This window comes from Alnus glutinosa, chromosome 13 (assembly GCF_958979055.1).
Source record: "Alnus glutinosa chromosome 13, dhAlnGlut1.1, whole genome shotgun sequence".
Taxonomy (NCBI): domain Eukaryota; kingdom Viridiplantae; phylum Streptophyta; class Magnoliopsida; order Fagales; family Betulaceae; genus Alnus; species Alnus glutinosa.
Window position 1 is genome coordinate 12,658,858 of NC_084898.1, and position 16,371 is coordinate 12,675,228.

At 35.3% G+C, this 16,371-nt stretch overlaps 2 protein-coding genes across 2 annotated transcripts; one reads left to right on the forward strand and one right to left on the reverse strand.

Moving 5' to 3' along the window:
* Nucleotides 1–73: 73 nt before the first annotated feature.
* LOC133853901 (uncharacterized) lies at nt 74–6,883 on the reverse strand. Its single transcript, XM_062289923.1, has 6 exons — nt 6,584–6,883; nt 1,210–1,784; nt 809–1,104; nt 382–567; nt 224–291; nt 74–136 (listed from the first exon to the last, which is right to left on the reverse strand). The coding sequence occupies exons 1-6, from the start codon at nt 6,881–6,883 to the stop codon at nt 74–76; spliced, it is 1,488 nt and encodes a 495-aa protein (XP_062145907.1).
* Nucleotides 6,884–7,676: 793 nt separating this feature from the next.
* Nucleotides 7,677–9,552, forward strand: LOC133853902 (uncharacterized). Its single transcript, XM_062289924.1, has 3 exons — nt 7,677–8,382; nt 8,639–8,733; nt 8,989–9,552. The coding sequence occupies exons 1-3, from the start codon at nt 7,677–7,679 to the stop codon at nt 9,550–9,552; spliced, it is 1,365 nt and encodes a 454-aa protein (XP_062145908.1).
* Nucleotides 9,553–16,371: the final 6,819 nt, after the last annotated feature.

Below are 16,371 nucleotides of genomic sequence, written 5' to 3' on the forward strand. Positions count from 1 at the left end.
ATCAATTTCATTTTTTTTAACAAAATGATTTAACAGTATCAAGGAAATGCTCCCACTTTTCATTTCTCAAATTCTAAAGAAGTGATTTTGTAGTTGAAACCAATTTCATGGCATTTAAAATGTCTTGAGAATTTTGCTGCAAAGCTTGACAAAGACAATTAGTAAATCCCATAATCTCTTTCATCAAATGCAATATCAAAATAAATTCAAATGATGTTAATACCATATAAGCCGCTTCAGCATCACCGCGCTGAGAATAGTTGGTTCCCTCCTTTGAGATAGTGTCGAGAACTGAACAAGTAGCATGAAACATTCTTATCAAACTACAAACAGAATTAAAATGAGAAGACCATCGAGTATCTACAGGTCGTTGCAAAGTACCAATTTGGTTGGCCCCCCTTCCAGTCTCAATTTCATTAGAAGCAATCATACTTTCAATCTCAGCAACTTGAGCAGATTGCAATTCATCATTGCGTTTTGAAGAACCAACAACAATGTTGATAATAAAATTCAAATTCTCAAAGAATTGATGAACAGATTTTGCTTCTCTAGATGTTGCAACCAAAGCTAATTGTAGCTTATGAGCAAAGCAATGCACATAATATGCATATGGACATTCTCTAAGAAATAAAGCTTGTAGCCCATTTCATTCTCCACGCATATTACTACCTCCATCATATCCCTGACCACGAATATTCTGAATTTTGAGGTCGTTAAAAGAAAGGAAATCACACATCTTCTTTTTTAAAAGTTAATGCAGTAGTATCTTTGACATGGACAATATGAAAGAATCTCTCTCGAATAAAACCATCTTTATCAACAAATCTCAAAATGATTGCCATTTGCTCCCTTTTTGACTCATCCCGAGCTTCATCAACAAGAATGCAAAATTTAGCATCCCCAATTTCTTTGCGAATCACATCTCGTACTTTAGTTGCAAAGATATGCAAAATTTCTTTTTGAATTTGGAGTGATGTATATTTGGCATTTCGTGAAGCATTTGTCAACACATCTCCATCAACTTTATCATTAAAAGTTGCTAAAAACTTTATCAATTCAATGAAGTTACCTTTATTTTTTGAGTCGGAGCTTTCATCATGACCTCTGAATGCACATGCTTGAAATGCTAGCCATCGAACACTATCTATTGAGGTTTTGAGCCGCAATCGATTATTCTCTATTTCTTGTTATGATTGTTTTTCAATCAACTTGCCAATATGCCGTGAATAATTCTTTAGATCTTCACAACATTTCACAGCAATTTTATGTGGTGAATTTGGATCTGTCCCCACATGCCCCATTAAAGGACAATTCATTCCATCGTTCACCTTTTTCCAATTCTTAAAACCTTTCACTGTAAATGCATCTGATCCTGGACGGCCTGTTGATTTCTTAGCAAAAATGTAACATGGATGACAAAAGATAGCATCCTTTGATTTCGAATATTCCAACCAAGTTGAGTATGTCTGAAACCAAAAAGCTTGAAATCGATGACGATGATTTTCCGGTCCTAAAACTGGATATTCTGTAGGTTTAAGAATAGGTTGACATGGGCCAGCTCTAAGATAAGCACGTCCCATTTCATCTTGTAAGTTTACAGGAAATTCCCATATTTGCGGACGTTTTCCTGGATCACGTTGCAAAGAGGTGGCATCAATTTCTTCAGGAAGGATTCTTGGACATTTGGAAGGCCGTTCATCAGTCACTGAAGCATTAAGATCCGTTGCTAACGGTCTATTTAAAGGTGTATCACTATTAACCTCTGAATGACTCGCATATTTTTTCTTAAAGAATGAATTGATTGTTTTTTGTCTGCTCATATTTTTCTAAGCTGTAAGAAAAATTTATAGATTAATAAATTAACCAAAAAGTACATAGGAATATAAGATTTTTATTAGAATTTTTTTTACTTATAATAGTTCTTATTAGCATTAACAACTAAAAAAGCAACGAAAAATTAACTAAATCAAAAAACCCATCAAATTATAAGGAAAAAAAAAATTCAATAATCAAAGTAACTATTAAAAATCTTAATTTAGCCAAAATAGCAAACACAAAAAAAATTTAAACTACTTGACAAATAAACTAAGCACAATTAATAGGGTACAAGAAAAATGAGTACCATTCAGTGAAGCAATGTTATCTTGAGCTTAAGGAGTTTCTTAAAAACAAATCAAAGACAATAATGTGCTAGCTGAATGTTGCAAACCAATAATAAAAAAATAAATAAATTATGGAACACAATAAAAAAGAAAAAAAAAAAAGGCATACTTAATTTTCTTTTTTTTTTTTGTGTATTTATTTTGTAAGCTTCTTAAGAATTCTATCTAGACTAAATATTGGAAAAAAAAAAAACAAATTAAATAATAAAAATAAATATAAAATTTTTTTATCATTCAAAGATAAATATTAACAAAGCATATTTGATTAATTGATTATGTTTTTACATTAATCACATAATCATATTTGAAATTTTAATCATTTGATTCTTAAAGAAATAAAAAAAAAATAAAAAATCTCACATCTAAAATCAAAACCTTCCAGAACGTCTAACAAATCTATTGGTCTTTTTTGAAAAAATCTATTGGTCTCTTTTGAAAAAATCTCTCCATGTCTCCCCAGTCCTCACGGTTCCACCCATGGTTAATGGTTTGATAGTCCCACGCATGACGCATCAGAGCATTGAAATCATTCGGTCAAAGTGGGTTTTTCAGTTTTTCTAATTTACACTTTCTACGACGTTCTAAGCTCTATCCTTCTGGCTTCCACAAAAGACAAATCCACAATATTCCTCATTTGAGTCATTTTCTCAATTTCATTTCTCCCCTACGCCTCCCTCAAAGTGTCAGACTCTCAAACTATCAAACACAACATTTCCTCATCTCACGCCTCTCTCAAACACATCATAGAAAAAAAATGGCATACATACTAGAGCTGATAACTGACGTTTGTGACGTCTCAGTGTTTCACAGTGATAGAAGAAAATGTCTCGAGGCTAGATGGACAGCCTGGACCACGCGTTGGACGTTGGTGGTGGTGCGACGCAGCGTCGGGTGTGTGGAAGACGATGGATGCACAGCCTCTCAGTCTCAGATCTCAGTTCTCTCCCCTCTAAGCCTCGATATTTTCAGGACTGAACCACAACATTTTTTTTTTCTTATTTTTGGGGTTTGGGTGATACTTTTGACAGAAAGTTAGTGAGAAAAATTTGAGGGAGTTAGAAAACTGAAAGCCAATTTGGTTTGCCCCCTTTTCTCTTGTGGAGTGTGAATTTTTTTTTATTGACATTTCAGTGATTACACATTTGCCGTGTGGAGAGGATTTGATTGCTGTCTCATGTCTGATTATTTTTTTTCCCTAGGACCTATCTGCTGCGTACTGCGTAGCTGTGGTTTTTTTTTTTTTTTTTTTTTTCCTTGTTTTTGGTATGGTTTGCTGCTGTTGTTGGTTTTTTTTTTTTTTTTAATTATTATTATTATGATTTTTTTTTTTTAAGATTTAAGTGCCAGAACTACAAGCTTGAGGAAAATTTTTTTTTTTTAAGAAAAAAAAAATTAGGGGGGGTTGAATTCATTTTTTGCAGAGGCCATTAGTGCATTAATAAAAAATAAAAAATAATAAAAAAAAAAAAAACAATTTAGAAGTCAATTTTTTTTTTTTTTTTTGGGGGGGGGGGGGGGGGGGGGGCATGGCCATGGCCCCCCCACCCTCCAACGTGCCTCCGCCCCTGTTTACATTCATTCACAAAGAGCATTAACAAGTAACAATTTTTATATAATACTCAATAATGTATCCTCCAAATATGGACCAAACACAATTTGCAATGAGAAATAAGAACCAGTTCCAATTACCAAATGTGGTCGACTCAACATACTATATACACATCAAAATTGTGGCCAATTCCCCATACAAAACTATCCCCAAATTTAGAGAGAAGCATAAATACATTATATTGTCGCTACAAATGCATAATAAACCCTAATTTCAATGTCTTCAAAAGGTAGCACAAAAAGTTACGTTGTAGTACAGTTTCAAAGGGTAGCACAAAATGTTTATAAAAAGTAACCCAAATCACCACGGTTGAAGCAAAAAAAAAAAAATGTCAAAATCAGGGCGGCAACCCTAAAGGTTATACCAGCAACACGAGGAGGACCCCAAGAGCATACTGGTCCACCCCTTGGAATTGGGGGCAGCCCAATAGGGTCCATAGTCAGATCAAGTACAAGCTTCCCCTTTCTGTTAGGGTCCATAACACTTCAAACACATGCCTTTAACCTACCAGATATCCTTGACCTTGTGGCCAACCCTAGAGATGTCTTCTTTTTAGTAGTAATTGTAGAAGATGCTTGTAGGTTGAAAAACAAGTTCTTAGTTATAACGACTCACCTCCAATGACACAATATTGTCCGCTTTTGGCTTCCTGGAACCAAACTTCTCAGGAAGTCACCCGTCCTGGTACTACTCTCGCAGAAGCATACTTAACTGCAAAGTTCTGATTAGTACATGGCCATCACGGCTTTAAAACGCGTTTGTGTCAAGAATGATGCATTTATACATATAAGCACATCCCTATTCTCAAGCGATGTGAAACGTCACAATCACCCCTTCTTGGGACCCAGCGTCCCCGCTGGTGACCTCATGGGATCACCCCATTCTTGGCATCCCAGGGAGTGTTCGCTGGCGACCCTTGTGGACTTGTGCACGCTCCCCCCATCTCAGGCTGAGCAATGGCTCTAATACCATTTATAACGACCCACCTCCAATGACACAATATTGTTCGCTTTTAGCTCCTTCGAACCATACTTTCCAGGAGGTCACCCATCCTGATACTACTCTCGTAGAAGCACGCTTAGTTGCGGAGATCTGATTGATTCATAGCTATCACGGCTTTAAAACGCGGTGTCAAGAAGGGTGCAGTTATACATATAAGCACATCCACATTCCCAAGCGATGTGGGACGTCACATTAGTTTTATCAACATATCACTCCAACACAATTTTTATTTGAAAAGAAGCACTCACATTTGATTGGGCTGGAAGATGTTGAGTTGTTGTCATGCCTGATTGGGCTGTAAGAGGTTGAGTTGGAAAACTTTTCCTGGTTGATTTTGCAGCAATTGGTTGAGTTGGTTGACTTTTCTTAGTTGATTCAGCAACAGTTGTTTGAGTTTTCATGGTTGACTGAGCACTAGATTGTTGTATTGTTTGACTACTACCATGTCCCTCTCTACCTTGTCTTGATGTTGACTAGTCTGCAGTAGGTTGAGTTCTTGTGACTTTCCTTGCACTTTTTGCACCCCTGGTTGGTGTGTCAGGGTTTTTTCCGGGGATTGTAACTCTCCTTCCCCTTTTTCATGTGCTTGATGTGGCAGTTGATGAGCCATCCAACTACAAAAGGGAAAAAACTAGAACAATTGACACAGGCAACTAGTATTGAAAAAACTAACACTAAACTAACACAATCAACTATAAGGATGAATAAACACTTAACACAATCTATTATTATGAATAATAAACACTTAACACCTAACACAACCAACTTTAAGGAATTGTACAACACTTACCATATTCAAATCCAAATAGTGGCTTCATTTTCTCTATAGTAAGATCTCACATCCTGTCTCTTCCTATCAGGGCATGTTCTTTTGTTGGTTATTGTAGCCCCCCTTTCTCATGGTATAGAGATTTCTTGGTTTTTCAACTCCTCTTTGTCTTATCATTTTAAGTCTACCAAGAGTTGCCCTCGTCTTGGGTGGTTCAATATTCGGTTGATTACTTCTAGCCCATTGTTCTTCACTTGGCACAAAGTAAATGATGAGTTGATATGTCTTCAAATACTTATTCTTACTATAATATTCACTCAAAAAAAATCAAGGTTGCAACCATGGTATAAAATGGCTGATATGGCATGACCACATGGGATACCAATAACATCCTATTTTCTGCATCCACAAGTTCTGACTTGCACATCGACTGCAAAACGTTTCCCTTGGCACTCAACCTCAAAAATACCCTCACCAGCATATGTGCACCAACAATTTTCGGCATAATTTTCTTCTTTTTCCAACTTGGCCAGTATTTTTTGCCCTAAATTTCCCTCCATTGAACTTATCAACTCCCTCTTCCTCACATACCTTTGCATTAACTTATTTCTAATCCCTTCAAACATGTTCAATATTGTCTAGTCACAAAATTTTTTAATACAAGAGTTGGAACTTTCACAGGTGGTGTTGTTTAGGAGGTTAGATTTTGTAGTAGTACTAAACCATCCTCTACACCAAGTGATCAGGTCCACCTTTGAAAGATAAGCATGTGCATCCTTACTAATCTTCTTAATATCTTCCATTATAGCATGAAACTTGGCCTTAGTGTAAGACGAGGCAGCTTGCCAAAGTAGATCTTTAAGTAGCACCTCTCAATACCTTCATTTTTGAAATTTGCATACACTTCCTTACACGTGTGCGATGCTCAGATGAAGGACACAGTTTCTGCAGGCTTGGTATGAGGCCATGCACAATAGTTGAAAACATGAACAGGTATTAGCATGATAGTATTAAATGAGCAATCACTAAGTATAATCCAACCTTTTGTCGATCTGAAATGAAAGTCCACCCATGTGGACCACTTGGGCCAAAATCTGCGCCAAGTGCCTCGAGGAACCAGGTCCAGTTATCTTTCGTCTTTGCCTCTACCACAATCATGGAAATTGGGTACATATTGTTGTTGGTATCCCTCCCAACATCAGCCATTACTTGCCCCATGTACATTCCCTTCAAGAAACATTCATCAACACCTATGACAAGTCTACACCCTTCCTTGAATCCATTCTTCATGGTTGCCAAGAACATGAATAAGCTTTGAAATCTATAAGGGACCTCTGGCATTGGTCTATCGACCATAAGAAGGACACAACTCCCCACATTAGTACTCCTAACTATGGAACAAATTGTCTCAAAAACGATGGCACTGCTTACTCAATTTCCCATATATTCTATATTGTGCCCTTTTCCTTGCCATTTACAAAGAACTCACATGGGTGTCAACATTCCATTTAGCTTTCACCTTTTTTTGTAAGACCTCTATGGGCATGTTTGGTTGTTCTCTGAATGAATCCATAAACCAATCAGCAATCCAAGTTGAAGTAATCGTTTAATTTTTATATCTCTAATGAGTGCCAAATATTGTATATTTGGATCCCTTAATTTGCATTTGTTAAACCTTTAGCTTTGTTATTTTTTGATTTCTTGGTTAGTTTAGGTGTTTCAGTTTTTTGCAGGACTTTGAGATAAAATTGAGGTATTTTTGTGGGATTTGCAAAGAAGCAGGAGAAGAAGTCTTTAGAGCCATTCAAAATACGGGGTGTTAGGGCTGACGTGGCATGCGCGAATTTCAATGCTCTGACGGCTGCTGACACCCTAAACCCTAACATACTTTTCTCCTATTAGGGTTTTGAGGGATAGAAGTGTCATTTTGAAAATATCACCCTAAACCCTAGCATTCTTTTCTCCTATTAAGGTTTTGAGAGGTAGGGGTGTCATTTTGTAAAAATTGGGTTTAACCTAATTTTCTGCTATAAATACCCCATACTAGGCACCACTTAGATAATCAATTTTCTTCAGAGCATTGTTTTAGCTCTTGTCTTGTTCTTTTCTTTTGTAATAAGTTTTCCCTCCGCCTATGACGGTAAAGGGTATAAGAAGTTTTCTAGGGCATGCCGGATTTTATAGAAGATTCATCAAGGATTTCTCCAAGATTTCTAGACCCCTCTGCGCATTGTTGGCCAAAGATGCAAAGTTTGTATGGACTGAAGAGTGCATGGATGCTTTCAATTTATTGAAAAAACTACTTACATCTGCACCAATCATGATAGCACCAAATTGGAACCTCCCATTCGAACTTATGTGTGATGCCAGTGATTTTTCCTTGGGAGCTGTTTTAGGCCAGGGAGTTGATAAGGTACCTCATGCTATTTATTATGCTTCTAGAACCTTAAATGATGCTCAGCTAAATTATTCCACCACTGAAAAAGAGCTGTTAGCAGTCAACTTTGCATTGGAAAAGTTTAGATCATATCTGATTGGATCTAAAGTCATCATCTTCACTGATCATGCTGCTCTCAAATACTTGTTTGCAAAGAAGGATGCAAAACCTAGGTTGATTCGATGGGTTTTGCTACTGCAAGAATTTGATCTAGAAATAAGGGATAAAAAAGGTAGTGAAAATGTGGTTGCAGATCATTTGTCTAGATTGCTTCATGAAGAAGAAGGGAGTGAGCTCCCCTTAGGCGAACAATTTCTGGACGAGCAATTATTTGCCATCAATGTCCACCCTCCTTGGTATGCAGACATTGTGAACTACATCACTAAAAAGGTTTTTTCCCCAAGTATGTCCAATCAAGAAAGGAAGAGATTAATATCAATATCTAGACAATACCATTGGAATGAACCTTATCTATTCAAATTCTACCCTGATTAAATTATCCGGAGATGTGTACCTGAGGAAGAGCGTACCAGCATTTTACAGCATTGCCATCAGCTTGCCTGTGGAGGACACTTCAGAGCAAAGAAGACAGCACTTAAGGTATTACAAGCAGGTTTCTTTTGGCCTACTATATTTAAAGATGCTTTTGGGTTTTGCAGTGCTTGTGACAGATGCCAAAGGACAGGGAATATCTCTTCCCGAAATCAAATGCCATTATAGAATATTCAAGAGGTCGAACTCTTTGACGTATGGCGTATTGATTTCATGGGCCCTTTCCCTAACTCCTTTGGATTTTTATATATTCTAGTGGGGGTTGATTATGTGTCCAAATGGGTCGAGGTTGTCCCCTCTAAAACTAATGATCATCAAGTTGTTGTGAAGTTCTTGCAGGAATATATTTTCACTCGATTTGGGACACCAAGAGCGATCATCAGTGATGGAGGAAGCCATTTTAACAATCACCCTTTTGCTTCTTTGCTAAAGAAGTACGGGATCACACATAAGGTAGGTACTCCATATCATCCCCAGACCAGTGGACAGGTGGAGATTAGCAATAGAGAAATCAAGAGCATCCTGGAGAAAGACGGTGAACACTAACAGAAAGGATTGGTCTTTGCGCTTAAATGATGCACTATGGGCTTATCGGACTGCTTACAAGACCCCAATTGGTATGTCACCATATCGGTTAGTCTTCGGGAAGGCCTGCCATTTACCTGTGGAGCTGGAGCATCGAGCATATTGGGCAATAAAGCAACTCAATTTCAATATGAAGCAAGTAGGTGAAAAGCGGAAATTGCAGCTGGTTGAGCTTGAAGAATTGAGACATGATGCCTATGAAAATGCGAAGATCTACAAGGGATGGACTAAGGCATATCATGACAAGCAACTTGTCAGAAAAGAGTTTCATGTAGGCCAAAAGGTATTGCTATACAATTCTAGATTACGACTTTTTCCAAGTAAGCTTAAATCTCGGTGGTATGGTCCTTACACTGTTAGTAAGGTTTTCTCTCATGGAGCACTAGAAGTTCATAACAAAGAAAAAAAAGCATACTTTCATGGTGAATGGGCATAGAGTGAAACCTTACTTTGAGATTGACTTTCGGCCTCAAGACGAAGATCTGGAATTACATCCAGTTCAAAACACTGCCTAACCTACTCTCGAGCAAAATTCAAACTAAGCTCGAGCACATCTACCCCAATTAGTGATACTGAGGCCACATCCTGCACTGACACTGCCATATCCTTTACACTTTTTTTTTTTTTTTTTTTTTTTTTTATTTTTCTTTGTTTGGCTGAAGACGTTAAACTTAGCGCTTATGGGAGGCAACCCATCTTGTCACAATTTTTTTTCCCCCCTTCATAGTTTTGTTTTTCAGGAAAAGTGTGTCTGCATTCAAGTTTGGGGGTATGCTATAAGCCATACCTAGTCCAACCAATTTTCTCATCTCTCGGGTATGATCTTTCCATTCTATCTATACATTGAGGACAATGTGTAATTTAAGTTTAGGGGTATGGGACACACACACATTTTTTGTTTAAAAAAAGAAAAAGAAAAAGAAATGATAATTGAATTGCATGCTCATGTTATTTTTAAGACTTTGGTTGATCTAAAAATTGTGATTTGAATTTCATTGGTAAGCTTAGAATGTTGAACACATGATCATTTGAAATTGATTCTAAAGTCCTACTACTTACTTTTGGAATCTAAGGATTCATTTGTTTCAATCTAAACTATCACACGCACATTAGCATATAATTTGTGAGGTATGATAAATGAACCTAATTGTGTATTTTTCAATGTCTTGGTTGAAGTTGGGTGACTTGTTGGATGGATACCTGGGCATATATAATAATAATAATAATAATAATAATAATAATAATAATAATAATAATTAAAAAAAAAAAACCACTTTTGAAGCTTTCACTAAGTAACTGGACTTCTTGCCTCATTAAGCATTGAATGTTCACGTCAAAAAGTGAGAAATTCGGATTGGTTAAAGTCATGACTAGTTTGTAGCCTTTTTTACTCGAGTTAGCAAGCTCTTAGGGGTGTTTCCACACCTAGTGCCTTAAAGCCATCTGGTTTGGGAGCATTAGCTTAATACTCGTTACATGGGTCAATTAGAAAGCTTAAGAGAACTAAGCATTGCACAGTTTGACCCCAAAAAAAAAAAAAAAAAAAAAAAAAAAAGAGAGAGAATAAAACTCTTGCTATTATGCCTTGGTTATTCAATTTAATGGGGATCCCAGTGAGTTTTGAGATATTGAGTCATTGCACATTGGAATTAATTTGAAGCCTCATGATTATGTGTTAGTTCACCTTACACTGAACTAAATTGAACTGAACTGAACTGTGATGCTTCAGCTTGTCGTTTGTAAGTGGTTAGACTTTGGAATTCTATTTTATATTGAAGATGGAGTTTATCTTTCTAAGCTTGCTAATGAATGAGAATCATAATTTTGGTGACACTTAACTCTTTGGAATAAACTTGAATTTTTGCATAATGTTTGTGGGTATCATTCATGGCAAACCCTCACGAGACTTCACTCATCCACTAAGGAGTCCTAGGGGTTTAAAAGGCTTATTGCATACGCTAAATGCAATCGTGTTTCCCGCGACAGATGAGGTAGAATAGTTATTGTTTTAGTTTTCTTTTTATTTTCAATTCTGCATTGCTAAGGGACTAGCAATATGTAAGTTTGAGGGTGTGATAAGTGTTGAATGTTACACATTCAAGCCCCTTAATTTACATATGTTAAGCTCTTAGTTTTGTTATAGTTTGATGTTTTGTGTTGTTTTTGTGTTTTCTTATATTTTATAGGTTTTGGAAGTAAATCCATCAAATTCCAAGATTATAACGAAATTGGAAAACTCACTTTTGGATAGATTCAAACTCCAAATCAATTTTGAATTTAAGGAAAGAGAAGTTGGCAAAAAAATTGTTATTTTTGGAAAGAATCCAGAATGAGTACGTCTCAATAATTTAATCATAACTTTCGGATCAAGTATCTGATTGCGACAAAATTTATGGCGTTGGAAAGATAAGACAAAATGAAACAAATATGTCAGAAATATGTTTTTCCTAATTCGGACGTTTACCATGCCAAAATTTTCCCGCCATAAAAGACCGCAAATCTGTACGAATTTTGGAATCCTTTTCCTACTTGGATGGAAATTTCAGAAAACGAAAAGACTTGTAATTATTCTATTTGGACTAGAAGACCTATTTATAATTGTTCTAGGATTTCTAGAGCATCTAGAGCTTCTCTAATCCCTATAAATAGACCTCTAGCCTTTGAAGAAAAACACACAAGCTTTGAGGAAGAATCAAAGGCTACATCAAGAATGAGGTTTTTTATAGTTTTTATTTTCTTTATTTTCCTTTATTATTTTCTTATGAGGATGATTTTCATCCAATTTATGTGTAACTAATACTTTAGTTAGGGCTCGATTGAAGCCCTAATCATGTCTCTTTAAGTTTTTCAATTTGTCTTGCTACAATTTATATATTGATGCTTAATTTGATTAATTCTAGTTTCTTGAATTTCTCGCATGTTTATGTTTAGCTAGCATATTCTTGTGGTATGGATTTGTTATTTATGTCAATTTGGATGACCGAGTCCTGGGCATAATAGAGTAACGAAAGAACCCCGACACAGGTTCTTGGATTAATCAACATAAAAACAACTAGAATAGATACCATATTCCAATCTGAGTGTGTTTACTGATTTCCATAGATTTATGCTTTTTGGAAGAACAATTTAGTAGATACCATGGTAAATCCTTCAAGGAAGAAAAGAGTTAGAGTAGATATCATACCTAACTTGTTGTTTAGGGAAATCAATAGCTTTAGGAGAAGATATCATTCCCTTGTGGCTGGTAAACATTAAGCATTATGTTATGATTGTAGCATTGTGCATATTGCGAATCTTAATTGAGTACGATTAGCGGTGGATATTGAAGCCCTACCTTATCTCCTATTATATTTCTTCAATATTTTTTGTCCTTTCTTTTATTAGATCTTATTAATATTTTTATTTATTTTCACTCATCATAATTATTTAGGAACTCTTTTTAAGCATAAGTTACCAATTCTCATGGGAATGATCTCGTATTTGCCTACTATACTATCATTTTGATCTTGTGCACTTGCAAGTAAAACGTACAAATATTTGCCTATTTATTTAGGTAGATATTTGCACAACATAATCCCGTTTTCTTTTTATCAAAATATTGTTCAAGTCCAAATTCAATTGATTGATGTATGTTTTTTGATTGAATAATTACTTATTTAAAGTTGGATATTCGATGTGTTTCAATCAATGAATACATCGAATCATTCGATTGAAAGAGGATATCATTGTGATTTGTTTGTCGAAACGTATACATTGGATGATTTAATTTCAATTGGGTATTCGTTGTGATTTATTTAATGGTTGGATTCATTGAATGATCTAATATGCATTTTTTTTTTCGGACTTTGAACAATCAATAAGGCATAATTGTTTATCGGGTGTATGCAAAAAATATAAGAATGTATTGTTTGATATGGCGAGGTAGATTCTAAAACCTTAGTGTTTTTTTTTTTTTTTAATTGTTCTTATTCAATTTTAATTTAGTTTATTATTTTGCTTTATAAAAATCCCAAAAATTCGGTACTATGTTAAAATAGGATTAATTTAATTAGAAATTTATTTTTGCAACGCAATTTCCTGTGGATTCAACCTTGCACTTGCACACACTATATTGCAAACGACTCATGCGCTTTCGAGTACAATTAAAACTCACAACATTCTCCTAGTGCAAGTGTGTTTTGGTCTCAATGATACTAGAATAAGTGTCAATCGTCACAAAAGGTATCTCGGTCCCATACACAAAAAGTAAAAAGGGACCACATTGCTCCCGTATTTCACTTCAGACTAGCCACAAAACAATCAATACCAACTTGACAAAAATAATAAAAACCCACCAATGAGCATTTACTTTACAATAGACACAAAATAAACAAGGGCCCTGTTGTACATTAAAGTAAAGCAACCAAACAAATACAAAGTGTAAGGATCTGTCCCCAACAACACAATATTGTTCGCTTTTGGCTTCCTGGAACCAAATTTCCTAAAAGGTCACCCATCCTGGTACTATTATTGTATAAGCACGCTTTAATTGCGGAGTTCTGATAAGTTCATGGCCATCACGACTTTAAAATGCTTTGTGTCAAGAATAGTGTAAATATACATGTAACGACCCGCTTTTTACAAAAGAGCGTAAGTAATTATATCTGGATAATTACGTGTCATTAACCTTTCAGAGACGATAAATCTCGCAGCGGAAAGTATGAATATCTTCTTCTTTTTTTCTTTTAAACCAACAAGGACAATTCCCTTTCAACACATATAGAGCTTTGATTGAAATACCTCGATTTGCATTATAATAATAAAAATGTCTTATAAATAAATACACACAAAAGTGATAACATAAGAGCCACATACGGCTCGTATCCTACGTAATTGTAGTCATATTACAAACCACAAGATAAAATATAAGTTGGTTAGGAAGTGCATAAAGTAAAACCTAATATCAACATAGAAGATAGACTATTCAGCAAGTCCATTACAAAAAGGAGACATTAGATAGTCTCATCTATGAAATCAGGATCATTAAAAGGATCCTGATAATCCTGATACTCATCAGTGTCAGTACCTACAGAATCATCTATGAGATAGTGGTTATTACCACAAACCCATAGTTCCATTAGTGAGCTAACTGTCATTCAATAATATCAATGATTTATGCATTATTTAAGGAACAAAGATAACATAATGATGTAGTGACAGTTTTCTATGCAAAGTTTAACAATTCAATATAGTCATTACACTCCTCTCGTTTAGAGCCGTTACCCGTCAATGCGCCTTGTTTGAGACGTTCGACGACGTGTCTCCTACATTACATTTTGATTGGCTTATTTTTGCACTAGCAGAGTACGTTCTACGCTTTTGCTACTAGTACTTTGAGAGACGTTGACTCCAATATGAATTATTAGGGTTTTCGGTTTTAGGCACTATTCCCATCCTGAACCTTTGGGAAACGTTGCTCCCGATATTAATAGGTTGATTATTCTCAATATGCAATAATCATTCACACGCATCCAATTAAAATAAAACATAAACACAACACTATTGAAATCCAGTACTACACTCAGTAAGTAATTTATACTTACAGTCCTTTGCTTCCACGGGGTCCACAAAAATATCAATTATATTCATGAAATAGTAGATCAGCAAATAGTGCTAAGAAAATTATCATCTATCACTATCTCTTCTAGTATTTTATTAGATGAAATCATTATTTGTTTGTATATCTCAATAACTACATTTTATTTACAACAAATGAGATCATATATATATATATATATATATATATATATATGCATACATTCATTCATATCAAGAGTATACATATACATACATAACTATATATTATTTTTAGTACTTAGTTATGCAACCCGTGGACTTGCCCATTTGATTAATCTCTTTAATACTCTTCACCCATTGCCACTTTTGTATTTTTTTTTCATCCCTTTTGGTACAGGTTTAATCACCCAATTACTGCACTACTCGAACACCTACTTACCACAAGGCATTTTTTGGCATTTACCCACATGTTTTACTCTAACCTCCTTTAATTTCTCTTCACTGTTTTCCACTAAATTCTGTACACTAATACCGAACCACAGCACTGCCACTCACACTCACACACGTTCACTTCTTTTGTTAACACAAATCACACTCACACTTTTTATCAAACACTAACAGCATGTGCACATCTAAAATAGGCCCACATATTTGCCACACATGTACACACACGGCTTCCACAACAAAGTGAACAATATATATATATATATATATATATATATATATATATATATATATATATATATATATTATCTCTCAATCTTACACATACACGTTTTACCACAAAAACACAACATATGCCTATCTAAAACACCCTCACATGCAGCACTTTACACATAAACACACACCTGTACACTATCACAGCACACACGTCCATTTCTTTTGGATACAGCATACACGGACACACTTTTTTGTTTTATGAAAACACCTTTTCTGTTTCAGCACCTCATACACGTCCACAACACCTACATCTATCAGTCATTCACACTTTCCAACTCACACATTTCAGTTCTTTAGTATACTGGTTCTGTTTCATCACAACAGACACGTGCTTCGGTTCAATACAGCACATCTATATCATATTTCGGTTCTTCTAAGTACATATATATATATATATATATATATATATATATATATATATATATATATATATATATATATATATATATATATATATATATAAAACAAAACATGCCTATCACTCCTTCACCTAAACATTTATCTACATATACATATTATGTTATTTTTCTGTTTTAGGAAGCTTACCGGTTTCTTCTTGGATGAAATAAGTGCTGCACTTATCCCTTTTTCTGCTGGTATCAACCGGATTCAAGAGTCTAGCAACCATATAAATGAAGAACAAGTGAGGACATGGTTATATGGTGAAAAAGAGAGTGTGAAAACCAAGAGTTGCTGTCCGAAAATTAAAGGTTGGATTGAGAGTTCAAGTTGAGCTCTTCTTTGTCTTTTAAAAACTACTAACCGAATGAGTGAGGAAGGAAACCAAAGCCAAGTTTCATAGTCCCTTTTGTTGTTGTATACCGAACATACAGTGGAGGAATAAGGTACAAAGTGTATCTCTTGTCCTTCGAAAACCTCAAACGGCAAGGTGAAAAGGAATGTAAAACAGAGAGTTGAAGTTCTGTTTTTCTGTTTGTTTTGCTACTGGCCGGTTCATATTATAATAAAGAAAAGATGT

Excerpts from the sequence above, each read along its gene's own strand:
- LOC133853901 (XM_062289923.1), bottom strand. The coding sequence starts at position 6,883 with ATGCCAGAGGTCCCTTATAGATTTCAAAGCTTATTCATGTTCTTGGCA. Across the intron at positions 1,105-1,209 it reads TATTCACGGCATATTGGCAA|AGGTCATGATGAAAGCTCCG; the intron begins GTTGATTGAAAA and ends ATGTGCATTCAG. Across the intron at positions 292-381 it reads AAGGGGGGCCAACCAAATTG|TTCTCGACACTATCTCAAAG; the intron begins GTACTTTGCAAC and ends CTACTTGTTCAG.
- LOC133853902 (XM_062289924.1), top strand. The coding sequence starts at position 7,677 with ATGACGGTAAAGGGTATAAGAAGTTTTCTAGGGCATGCCGGATTTTAT. Across the intron at positions 8,383-8,638 it reads TAAAAAGGTTTTTTCCCCAA|TGCTTGTGACAGATGCCAAA; the intron begins GTATGTCCAATC and ends TGGGTTTTGCAG. Across the intron at positions 8,734-8,988 it reads CGAACTCTTTGACGTATGGC|GTACTCCATATCATCCCCAG; the intron begins GTATTGATTTCA and ends CACATAAGGTAG.